The 13,239-nt window shown below is 44.0% G+C and overlaps 1 protein-coding gene across 1 annotated transcript in view; it reads left to right on the forward strand.

The window, feature by feature from the left end:
* LOC126251807 (dipeptidase 1-like) overlaps positions 1-13,239 on the forward strand; it is an 800,440-nt gene that overhangs the window by 432,756 nt on the left and 354,445 nt on the right. The window contains exon 2 of the mRNA XM_049952451.1: positions 10,278-10,434. Within this exon, the coding sequence (XP_049808408.1) occupies positions 10,286-10,434 (149 nt within the window). The 5' untranslated portion in view covers positions 10,278-10,285. The remainder of the gene's footprint in view (positions 1-10,277; positions 10,435-13,239) is intronic.

Here is a 13,239-nt window from a genome sequence, read left to right on the forward strand (position 1 = left end):
CAAAGGTGGACCTTGTGATGCCTGTCTGGAGTGAAGTTGAGCATCATGCAGCCTATTACGCACAGTTTGAGTCGTAACACGTCGTCCTGTGGCTGCACGAAAAGCATTGTTCAACATGGTTGCGCTGCTGTGAGGATTCCTCCGAACCACAATCCGTAGGTAGCGGTCATCCACTGCATTAGTAGCCCTTGGGTGGCCTGAGCGAGGCATATCATCGACAGTTCCTGTCTCTCAGTATCCCCTCCACATCCGAACAACATCGCTTGGGTTCACTCCGAGATTCCTGGACACTTCCCTTGAGAGATCTTTCTGGCACATAGTAACAATGCGCACGCGATCGAACTGCGAGATTGACCATCTAGGCATGATTAATCTGTAAACAACACGAGCTTGTTTACATCTGTGGGCGGGTTTAGTGACATCTGTGAACAGCCAAAGCGACCGTGCCTGTGATACAATATTCAATCAACGTGTATCTTCAGGAGTTCAGGGAACCGGGGTGACGGAAACTTTTTATGCTGTGTGCATTATTTGTGTCTCTTCTGGTTTGCTATCAATGCATATTCCTTTCCTACAGTCAAACTGATAGACATCTAATACATCCTCACTTATCATTTCCATACATTTTTAGCTTATTCTTGGTAGCACAGTGGATGCAGGAGCTGTTAAACTACTTGTATAATTGCTCTCGCACTATCTGCTCTTGCTATCTTCGGAACTTCGTGCATGATTTTTTTCCGAAAATCTCATGGTACATCGCCAGTATCATAGATTCAATACACCAACTTGAATGCTGGTTTAGTTGCTATTTTTCTCTATAAGTTTAGAAATTTCGATAAAATGTTATTCTGTTTATTCGGCTCATATCCCGATTATAATTCTACAGTGTAATTCACCGAGGAAGCCTGTAGCACTAAATTCATGTCATTTTTTCTGTCTGCTGTTTGACTACACAGCTCTAGTCCCAGATTGCTGCCTTAAATGTACTACCGACTGAGGTGGCTATTTACGGTTTAAATCCCACTCCGCCCATCCAAATTCAGGGTTTCCGAGTTATCCCTAAATCACAATAGGCGAATGCCTGGATAGTTCCTCAGCCTCAGGGCTGATTTTTAAGCCTATCATTTCGTGGTCGTAGCGCGTGCTCCGTCTCTAACGCGCGCGCTGTCGACAAGGCGAGCTGTTCCTCGACCCTGTGCGCAGTGGATTCAGGCGCGTCAATCTTCTTTTTTCTGCAGGGTCGGCGGGATCAGAGTTTGGTCTAGCATCCTTGAGCGTTGAGGTAGCGGCCACCACATGTGCCCAGAGACTAAGGCTGCACTCCGTAATTGATATACTATAGCTTCAGACATAAGTACTTTTGATGAATACTTATAACTGCGAGATTTTCGAGTAACGGAGTAATTTGAGACGGGTGAGCACTACATCCATCAACTCCATAGCCATTGGTGAAAATATTTATCTTATTTATTTATTTGCAAACCTGTAACCTGCAACCTCACACACACACACACATACACATACACCTAAAACGTGCACCGCAAATATTACGAAAATGGATGCTACTAATGTGCGGTTTTCAGAGGGACTCAACTGTTAGCCAATAAGCAGATTTTAATAATGCTTAGAAATTGTAATTTTTATGGAAAGACACACTTTTGTAAATGAAACAATGTCTACTGTCATTAACAAACTAAAAGTAGCTTGAATTGGAATGTAATTGTTATTTGTCGAAGGATTGTAGTTTACGAGATATCGTATCACGCAAAGTTTCCACACAGACACTTGTTCGTGCCATTCAAACTGCACTGTTAATAGGTACGATGCTGTTATGTTCGCTTACAGTGGGCTTGTGTGTCCCTTGAGTACATTGCGACTTTATAGTCCGTTAGTGGGTGACAATCTAAGCAGCAGGTCGTGAGGGGACGGTGGGATTTACAATGGCTCAGAAAGCTGACATGGTCGTGTTTCATGGAGAGTGTAGTAAGAATGCAGTTCGTAATTGTACTCCGCGCGGGATTAGCCAAGCGGTCTAAGGCGCTGCGGTCATGGACTGTGCGGCTGGTCCCGGCGGAGGTTCGAGCCCTCCCTCGGGCATGGGTGTGTGTGTGTGTTCGTCCTTAGGATAATTTAGGTTAAGTAGTGTGTAAGCTTAGGGACTGATGACCTTAGCAGTTAAGTCCCATAATATTTCACACACATTTGTACATTTCTCGTAATTGTACGGTGTATGTGGCAATATGTGTCAACAAAAGTCAATCATCTCGGCAGTTATTTAGCAACCTGTTCATGAAAGTGGTGCAATACCTAGATAGCGTAACACAAGTGGCGACAGAAGAGGGGCAAAATTAACTTTCTCACTGCCGTTGTAGTTGGTCCACACTTTAGCACCCGCGAAATGGAACCCAGAAATGGCATGAGTCAAGCAAGTGTCCTATGCATTCTCCCATTATCCATCGACATGGGTTCCATTCCAATCTCATCTCTCTCCATTAAGGACTGGATGGAAACGATTACGAGAATCGTGTTAACTTCTGTATGGGTATTAAGACAGGTTACTCTAGATATATTATGTATCTTTTTTAGTGACGAAACTATACCTACCAGTTATAGCCAGGTAAACTGCTGAAACATCCACTGTTGGTCAGTTGAAAGTCCACGTTGGCTTCGTCAGATAGAACGTCAGCGTCCATGTAGTGTGAACGTGTGGTGTGAGACAATGAACCATCAGTTCATAGGGCCGCTTTTCGTTGAAAGAACACTGAACGCGCACAAGTATTCAATCTTCCTAGCAGCCCATTATCCATGGATGCTAGAAGACGTTCCTCTGCAGACTAGGAGACACCTTGTGGTAACAACACGATGGCTGTGCAGCCCATAGTGCACGAAGTACTAAAGCCTCACTCGGCGAACTTTGCCAAATCGATGGATTTAACGCAGAGGACCTGTACCTTGAGCCGCCCATTCCCCGCATTTGACGCCTGTGGACACTGCGTACAAGGACATACCAACTACACCACGTGATGTGCAACAACGAATTACTGTAACCCTCTTGGACATTTCCCCGGGAATCTAGCAGCAGTCGTTCCTTTCCGGACTTGAAGCGTGTATTGTTTCCACCGCCGGTGGACGATATGAACACTACTGATGATGGTCAGGTGTCTCGTTGCCGGTCAGGATCCATGTAACTAGTGTATGCACTTCTTTGTTGTTTAGTGTGTGCTACCAGAGGCGCTGTACGAGCGTCGGTGTGGGAACTTCTCATAATACGATACCTCGTAAATGACTCGCACTAGAATCCTGCAAAAATCACCACTGACATTCTAATTTGCCCTAGTTTTAGTCTGCTAATCTCAACTGGCATTGTTCCATATAAGAAAGTGAATATTTACGCAAAATCATTGTTACAATTTTTTGGTTGGATAACCACACGAGCCCCTAGCAATCCAGCACATCAACAGCAGTAACCATACCCACAATATCTGCAGTTGTAGTCTTAGGCGATTCACTCTCTCTCTCTCTTTCTATATGTATACATATGATAAGTCACGTAAAATGTAAAACCCCTTTATTTCTTGAACCGTTGTAACTGTTGAAACGCGGTTTTCATCAAACAATAGAGAGTCGAGGGGCACGTATTTGTTTTGTTTGGTTAATGTTTTTAGAGCTGGTATCAACGGAGATATTTTTTTAATGGAACCATGTACTTCTTATAACTGCATTCGACAGCTTTTGAGAAGACAACACAGCGTTTTTGATGTTGATATCAGAAGACGTCGTAAAAATTCTAGAAATGTCCTAGAATTTGAGAACACGGTGTCGGAATCGGTATTGGCGGTGCAAACACCGCCAAGCATCTCTTTCGTGCTACGTTGTGTCTGAATGTCATCACATTTTCCTGTTTATTTCTTTCCACTGCTGAACGCTCATTTCTGCTTTAATGTTCTTTGGCTGTAGATATGTACACCTATGAGCAGAAGTAGGATATACTACTTTTAGGGGGTGAAAGTAAAATAAATGCCTAAAAAACGTACAACGGGATAGGGCTTTCTATCCAGATCGCCAATGTCTGACGCACCAGGCAATTGCACAAACTATTAACTCGCTAATGCACAAAGGTTGCTTGAACGTCAAAAAGAGGACAAGAGCGAAGACTGCAACTGACAGAGAACACGAAGAAGCTGTTCTCACTACGACGCTAATGATTCCGCTCCGTGGTGCAAGACATGTTGCCAAGGAGCATGGAATCAGCTAGACGAGTGTCATTCGTATCCTGTATCGACGCAATTTCCATCCCCATCGTCTGTCATTATACCAGGCACTGGACGATCATGCTTTAGAGCGTCTTACACAATTTTATCTGTCTGCCAGCAAATGAGAGACCATGCTATGTTTCTCCAACATGTGCTCTTTACCGATGAAGCAGTGTTTACTAACCACGCTTATATTTGCTTAATATACACTAGTGGGCAGCCGAAAATCCTCACTGGCTTCGTCAGGGGCAACATTAACGTCGTGGAGCGCAAAGGTATGGCATGGCATCATAGGAAATTACATTGTGGGACCTTACTTCACCTCACGCCATCTAAATGAACATTAGTATGCACAATTTCTGACGAACATTCTGCCGGTTCTTCTAGAAGAGGCCCCACAGGATATTTGACAGTGTAGGTGGTTGCACGACAACGGTTGTCTAGCTCACTCGTCCCGTGTTGCAACACAAATACTGGATGGGAACTTTTCTTGAATTGGATAGGAGGAAATTCTGTTGCCAAGTGGCCAGTGACGTCCGCCGCTTTGGCTCCTCTTGATTTCTCTCTTTGGGGACCACTCCAAGATTCAGTCTATGACGAAGCCCCACCTACACCAGACGATATGTGTCGACGGATCGGCAATGCGTGCTCTACCATTTCGTTCACTGTAATTACATTTGTTCTTCATTCTTTCGAACGGCGGTTGCAAATGTGCATTTCAAATGGTCAGTAGTTTCCACAGTTGATAAATAAAGGACAAAGTATTTTAAAGCAAAATTTATGTTATGTGATTTGGATAGTTAGCAAATCATTGTTAGCAAACTTTTTATTTCATTTACGGATGTACGAAATTGTATCACAATGTCAAATAAGTTGACTGCGATGTTTTTCAAGAAGCTGGTAACACTGACATTACGCGCTTATGTTCAGCAAGAAATGATGTTTCGTTAGGAAGCATATTTATTTTGCGGTGTGCAGGTGGTCACCAAAGTATTTTTAATAAAATGTGTAGTTCAAGGAATGTATCCGATATGATATAATTTAGAGCAGTGTAGGTAGAACCGGTTGTTCGATAACTTGTATTTTACTTCTAAAAAGCAGGCATCCACGTAGAGCAAAAGATAGGTGAAATCTTCCCTCTAACATTTAATTTTTTAATATACTAGTTGCTTTTGCTGCGTGTGAGACCTTCTTATTTTTGAAGAATGAACAGTTGATTTATCTGCTTCAGCTCACATACATCTGAGAGGATACACGAATGTAAAATAGTTTTCTTAAGCCCTTTCTGATACGCTAGATTCTAGCCTATGCCGTATTTCCGTATACGGCATTCGTAGGTGAAGCTGCATCTAGGTCGTAAGTTGGATCAATGGGAAATAAAGCTTTATTCTCGTCGCGCAGGCCTACCTTACGGTACACAACTACGCAGCCTGATCCGAGGCGCCTGCATGGCTGTGTCTGCACCGCAAATACCATTTCCGGCCACCATAATTTCACATTTGAGGGCATTTCTCAAATTTTTTACCGCAGGTTTCAACGTGAACCTTAACAAACGCCGTGTCGTTGTAGTTCTCTTCTCAAGAGCTATGGAATGCAGCTGTGAAAAAATTCGGTTTCATTTAAAAAAACATACTTACTTCAGTATCGCAGCTGACACCAGCGCTAAAAAGACTGATGAAACATATGTGCTTCTCGACGCTCTAACATTCGCCGAAAATTGCGTTTCGATATGTGTAGTCGTTCACGAATTAAGAAGGGTGCTACGTCTTATATATAATTTTTCTTGGATAATGGACAACATTGTCACATATATAAATTAGAAGAATTCAAATCCCTCCAGATCTGCCGAAGGGCTTCGGGAAGCGTTCCTTGTTTGTCAGCGAATGTGGATCTGATGATCCCCTCCCATTTATCCCCAGCTGGGAGCTTCTCTGCCCAATGGCAGTTCGGCGTTCAATTGTCAGAGAAGAAATGCGACTCTACTATGGACCTAACCACAAACAGCCTGCTTCACTTTACCCTTAGAATACAGGATGTACTGCAAAATACGTGTCTATAATTATGTCTGTCAGTGTCAAACGCTGAAGACTTAAGTACGTTTTCTCGTACACGTTACAGATATTTTAAAATGCATCTCGACGTTGACTGTACCTTGTCTAACGTCGAAAAGGTATGAGGCTCTTTTAGTCCGTCCATTGTTATAATTCCGTACACTTAAACCCAATGACAACAGCAACTCCTCCCTTTCCACGATGTTTATGTGACGGAACTGGCTAGCTATAACCCTCCGGGTGAATGTGTGTAGCGAATTACTTTAAATAGCGACGTTTTGTTCCTGTTTATTCTTTACTCAAAGACGGGAAATTAACTCAGTTGATTTAAGTGACTGCGTGACGTGTTACTTTCGTAACAAGATACTACATCTGATGATTATTCACAACAGTCAAAATTGGTAAATTATAGTTCTCCAAATGCTACCCAGAAGTTTTTAAACAAATTAATGAACTTTGATACAAAACTTCCTGGCAGATTAAAACTGTGTGTCCGACAGAAACTCTAACTCGGGACATATGCCTTTCGCGGGCAAGTGCTCTACCATCTGAGCTACCGAAGCACGACTCACGCCCGGTACTCACAGGCTTACTTCCGCCAGTATCTCGTCTCCTAGCTTCCAAACTTTACAGAAGCTCTCCTGCGAACCTTGCAGAACTAACGCTCCTGAAAGAAAGGATATAACGGAGATATGGCTTAGTCACAGCCTGGGGGATGTTTCCAGAATGAGATTTTCACTCTGCAGCGGAGTGTGCGCTGATATGAAACTTCCTGGCAGATTAAAACTGTGTGCCCGACCGAGAATCGAGCTCGGGACCTTTGCCTTTGGCGGGCAAATGCTCTACCATCTGTGCTACCGAAGCACGACTCACGCCCGGTACTCACAGGCTTACTTCTGCCAGTATCTCGTCTCCTACCTTCCAAACTTTACAGAAGCTCTCCTTCGAACCTTGCAGAACTAGCACTACTGAAAGAAAGGATATAGCGGAGACTTGGCTTAGCCACAGCCTGGGGGATGTTTCCAGAATGAGATTTTCACTCTGCAGCGGAGTGTGCGCTGTGGCTAAGCCATGTCTCCGCTATATCCTTTCTTTCAGGAGTGCTAGTTCTGCAAGGTTCGCAGGAGAGCTTCTGTAAAGTTTGGAAGGTAGGAGAAATACTGGCAGAAGTAAGGCTGTGAGTATCGGGCGTGAGTCGTGCTTCGGTAGCTCAGATGGTAGAGCACTTGCCGCGAAAGGCAAAGGTCCCGAGATCGAGTCTCGGTCGGGCACACAGTTTTAATCTGCCAGGAAGTTTCATATCAGCGCACACTCCGCTGCAGAGTGAAAATCTCATTCTGGAACTTTGATACAGTTCGCTATACTGGATGGCAAACGTATAACAAAAACCGAACTAGTATCGTGCGTGTTCCTAGAAAGGATAGCAATAACTACCTATAATGTTTTCCGCATGTGTAGGCGATTTATTATAATGGGATTTTCATAAAGGGATTTTAAGGAGTATAACACTCTTCGATGATGATTCTGTTGTATATAGGAAAGTATCATCTTTAAATGAAGTTAAGAAAATACAGAAGGACGTGTAAAAATATTGGTGTAATGAATGGAAACTCTGATTAAATGAAGATGTACGCAAGATAGTGCCAATTACAGACGAAGAACACGAAATTGTACGATTACTAGATTAGCGGTGAACATCTTGAGAGCGTCAGATCGTATTAGAGTCCGGAGCTAATGCTAAGAAGCGACATTATACGATCAAGTGATATCAGTATGACGAATGGAAGACTTAGAATGAATGACTTGAGTGGGATGTTACAAAAGACCAATGAAGTTTATGGTATTCGGTGTGCCGCATAATTGTCTACCATGCAACCATAACAATGGCTACTAATGGCGACAGGGAGCGGGACTGGGAAGAATTTAATGGTGAGCACCGCTTGAGGCTACGAAGCCTAGTTGAACTGCTTAGTCAACGAGTCTCTCACAACAGTGCTTCAGTACTAGTGGTGACGACACGAAGCAGAGCAACGGCAACGGTAAGCAATGCAGTCATTACATACTATATACAATAATAGATGCCAAAGTTGACATTTCATCAGGAAGGAACCTAAGGAATTTCACTGAGTGAGAAAGAAGTGGGCGATGAAATGCTAGCGCCTCTTCAAGATGATTCAGTGGAATATGTGGTGTCGTACACAGTAGACAGGCGGACATGTACATGAGAAGTACAGTGATGACGATACGCGCTTAAAAACTGAAACTGCTATTGAAACAGCTGTCGAGCGATGTACTTCATCGTCTCTTTCGGAGAGGGAGTCACAAACCATGTCTCCAGCGAAACGTAGTTAAGGACAATCGTTGTCCAAGAAGGGGTACTATACACAAGTACGTAGAAGACCACTGGCATTGTAGAATAAGAACACGTAAAAAAGATTTCCAATAAGCCCGCAGCAACATGACCGTCTAGCGCATACGAGAAAGTACAGATTTTTAAGAGTGGATATGGTACACTTGTTATGAAAACTGGTGTTTGCGCGTTTCAAGGATACTATATGCATTTTACAAGATGTACATGATAATGATCTACTACGTTATGTACATCAAATTGCCCGTGTCATGAACTACAGTGATTTCAATGGAATCAATAGGTGGTTGCATAGCTTCAAATAATGATACAGAATTGAAAGACTTACGATAACGAAATTTCAAACAAAGTGTCAACTTGACGGTGCACAGCAAACTGCGGAATCGGCGCGAAAATTTGTAGATGATTTAAACAAACTTGTCCCAGTTCAATAAGGAATTTGTTTCCAACTGCGACAAATCGGAATTTGAAGGGAAAATGCATATGAGAGGAACCCTGGAAGTTAGAGGTACCCAGAGAGTTGTATCATGATCAACTATCATCAACAACCTACTGATTCGTATAGAATTATGCTGACAGGAAAGGTATTTATTGTGTTGCGGTAAGTTGGAAGTGCCTTGACCCTACTAGTCCTTCTTGTGTGCGTGGTCTTCCAGGGGCAGTAGGAAATATTTACATCACAGCAATAGTGGAACGATGGGCGTAAGTGAACTACAACTTTGGTGTGAGCACTGCTCTTGGCCAATAGCTGGTCAAAATATCTTGCTTTTCCTTGATGTCTGGTCTGCTTATAAAAATCATACTCTTTTAGGGCTAAATATCCGTCCCGAAAACTGTGTGACGTTGCAATTCAGACTACGTGGAACCACTGGACAAATACAGCCTCTGGATGTTCGTTTGTCCGTGTCTATAAAACATATTAACTTACTATCTTCAACTACGCTTTAAAGGATATCCATTTTCACGATAAGGTCCGCGACGGACTGTTTCGCATTCGGTTGCATGCCATCACATTCCATCACTTCTCTTTACCCTATTACACGTGTATGATACCTAACTGAAGGTCCTGTACGATCTGTAACCCCAAAGGAGTTCACCTGCGAACTTCATGGTGATCACTGCGGTGCGCCATTTTTCATTCAGTGGAAGTTAACTGTTTGCTGAATGTCGACTATGTCAATTTTGTGAAGTGTAATGCATATATTCCATAGAAGTTTGATCTGTACACCTGTCGGATGCCCATTTTCTGTCCCCTTCCAGATGCACATGGTGAGTCATTAGCAGCTAATATTTTTGCTGTCGTAATTGTTAACGCAACACTCTGTAATGAGAGTCACTAAAATTTTTACTTGCGACCTTACACTCAAGGGGTTCTTTGGTAGAAGGGTTCAGGGAAAATGAATTACATCAGTAAGGCTAATGCGACCTGTTAGACAGTGCTGCTGTAGTATCTTCAATCCTCATCATGTAGCAACTAACTTTGAGTGCACTATGTCAGCACAAGAGTGTCTGCACTTCTGCCCCTCCCACACTCCAATCTGCATGTGTTGTTGTCACCACTGAGAGAGCGGCTGTCTCACGGGTCTGTTCTGCTGTCTTCAGCAGGGAGTGGGATGCCGGCGTGGGCGGCGGTGGCGGTCGCGGCGCTCCTGCTCTGCCGCCTACCGGCGGGCCAGCCCAGCGACGGCTACCACCTCACCACAGACACCGAGCGGCGCGAGAAGGCGCGCCAGGTGCTCGCCGAGGCGCCCCTGATTGACGGGTGAGTCCACCACCTTACCTGCCACATTTACATTCGGGTGACAAAAGTCACGTGGTACCTCCTGACTTTTGTCGGGCCTCCTCTTACACGGTGTCGTGCAGCAACTTGATGTGGCACGAACTCAACAAGTAGTAGGGAGGCCCCTGCAGAAACATCGATCACTGTTGCCTCTATAGCCGTACATAATTGTGATATTGTTCCCTGTGCAGAATTTTGTGCACGAACTGACCTCTTCAGCAGCTACGATGGACTGTATGATGGGTGGCGTCAGCCACTTATTAGCCGTCGTCAGTGGTGCATCTGGAACACATTATGAAGAGGAGAAGATGGAAGTGTCAGAACATGAGCCTCCCAACTTTCCCAGCACGACAAATAAGCGGCAAATTGAGGTTAGTCTGCAATTAAGAAATCCTAAAACCTTAATTGCAGTTGCTAACCAAGTATCATCTACCACTACTGGCTAAGAAGTCTTTTGCGACGGAGTCCATGCATAAAAAGTTCTCGGTTTAATTGCCGCGTCAAATATGGATAAAATGCCGAGCTTTCGATGACTACCTCCCTCATCTTCGTCAGTGGTAAACTGACTAAGACGACGGAGGTAGTCAACGAAAGCTCGGGGTTTATCCAAATTTGGCACAGCAAGTAAACCGAGAACTTTTTATGCATCTCCCGCTACTGTTTCAAATGTATCTGTCCCCCATGTAAACGCAGTTTCTGGTTCAGATTCTTGTCAAAAAAGCGTTAGAAACATTCTTCCTGTAGAGTCTGTAACGACTCAAAAATCTAGTAACTTCTGCAGACGAAAAGATAAATTATCCGTATGCAGTTTATATAGGAACTTTGGATAAAAACATAGGCCACCTGCATTCTATGCCATTTTCCTTATCTGAACTGAAGAAATCTACAGTTCATATTCTTCTGTCAGGAGTATCAAATTTCGTAGTAAACACGAAGTATTAAATTTTAAAGATTGTTTCTTTTGCTACTGCCTTTATCCCGCATTGTGCGCAGGGTCGGCTGGGTTAAGTACGGAGTTGGAATTTTTAATTTTAAGAGGTGGCCGGATACCCTTCCTGCCGCCACCCCATACCCCCCCGGGACGGAAGGAGTGTACCCCAGCTGTCTGCGTCTAGTGTAAATCGTGAAATATTGCGAATGTGTTTCAAATATCTGCGAGTCGTGTGACTGAGGTAGGGCTTGGGGACCAGCCCGGAATTCACCTAGGAGGATGTGGACAACCGCCTAAAAACCACATCCAAGCTGGCCGGCACACCGGCTGTCGCCGTCAATGCGCTGGGCGGATTCGATCCGGGGCCGGCGCGCTCTCGGCTACCCTGGCGGGTCTATAAAAACTTAAAGATATAGAAGCTTAATTCCTCCTTTCGTTGTTCACAGACAGGAAGTAATAAGAAAAGTTGTGACAAGTCTCGAAGAAATTCTGAAACGTAAACTTTATCGACTGGAAATGCCACAATTAATAAAATGCTCCGAGCTGTTATGCCCTGGTAGAATGGATCTCACTTTAAAACCCGACGTTTCTTCCCCATCTGCGGACACTCTCGATAGGGATCGTAGCTTTGTTGAATGTCCGATTCGCACCTTTGCTCGAGCCAGTAGTCAGTAGCGAACCAGAGTGTGAATCGGACATTCAACAAAGCTACGATCCCTCTCGAGAGTGTCCTCCGCAGATGGGGAAGAAACGTCGGTTTTAAAGTGAGATCCATTCTACCACGGAATAATAGCTGGTAGCATTTTATTAATAGTAATCTTGAAGAAGGAGTAATTTTGGTAGTCGTTCAATCTATATTTCCTGTTTTACGTATTGGAAGGTTTACTACGCAATATTTAATGGATGGTAAAGAACAGATTATGAAACTGCGGGCATGCTTCTTGACCTTCGATGCTGAAACTTTACCAGACGATGTGTCTGTTTACGAATTTAGATGTGCTGTAGATCCTTATGTGCCAGCTGTCAGGCTGTACTTTAAATGCCTCCTTTAGGAGCTCATCAGCAAACAACGTCAGTCTCACAGGAGATGCAACAAATGAAGTGGGCCTCATTCTGTAGAATCCTTCGCCGCATCTGTTGTTGTTTGTGCTCTTAGTGGGGTCAACACCCATCCACAGATCGATCCTGTACTATCACAGAAAGCGAAGAGTTCAGCAACTAGCTACGTGTAATAACATTGTCAGGCATGCGCCGAACGTTACTCGTATACCAACCTTCGCCTCCTACACTGGGAGGTAATAACTTTTTTATCATGGGCCGATAGCTTCTGTTCAAAGAAACAACAGCGCGCAAGATCACTAAAACAGAAAACTTCTCTCGCCGCTTTCCGCGTTAAGCTTACATGGAAGCGCGCAAATGGAATTGTTGCTAAACTTGTGGATGAACCTCTTAAACCAGTGCTCGCCGACCTTACCAGCGACAAGCGGAAGTAAGCGAACACCATAATGTACCGGGTGATTAAAAAGTCAGTATAAATTTGAAAACTTAATAAACCACGGAATAATGTAGGTAGAGAGATAAAAATTTACACACATGCTTGGAATGACGTGGGGCTTTATTAGAACAAAAGAAACACCCCTTATTGCAAGACGCGTGAAAGACCTCTTGCGCCCGTCGTTTGGTGATGATCGTGTGCTCAGCCGCCACTTCCGTCATGCTTGGCCTCCCAGGTCCCCAGACCTCAGTCCGTACGATTATTGGCTTTGGCGTTATCTGAAGTTGCAAGTGTATCGTGATCGACCGACATCTCTAGAGATGCTAAAAGACAACATCCGACGCCAATGCCTCACCATAAC

This window comes from Schistocerca nitens, chromosome 4 (genome assembly GCF_023898315.1).
Source record: "Schistocerca nitens isolate TAMUIC-IGC-003100 chromosome 4, iqSchNite1.1, whole genome shotgun sequence".
Lineage (NCBI taxonomy): Eukaryota > Metazoa > Arthropoda > Insecta > Orthoptera > Acrididae > Schistocerca > Schistocerca nitens.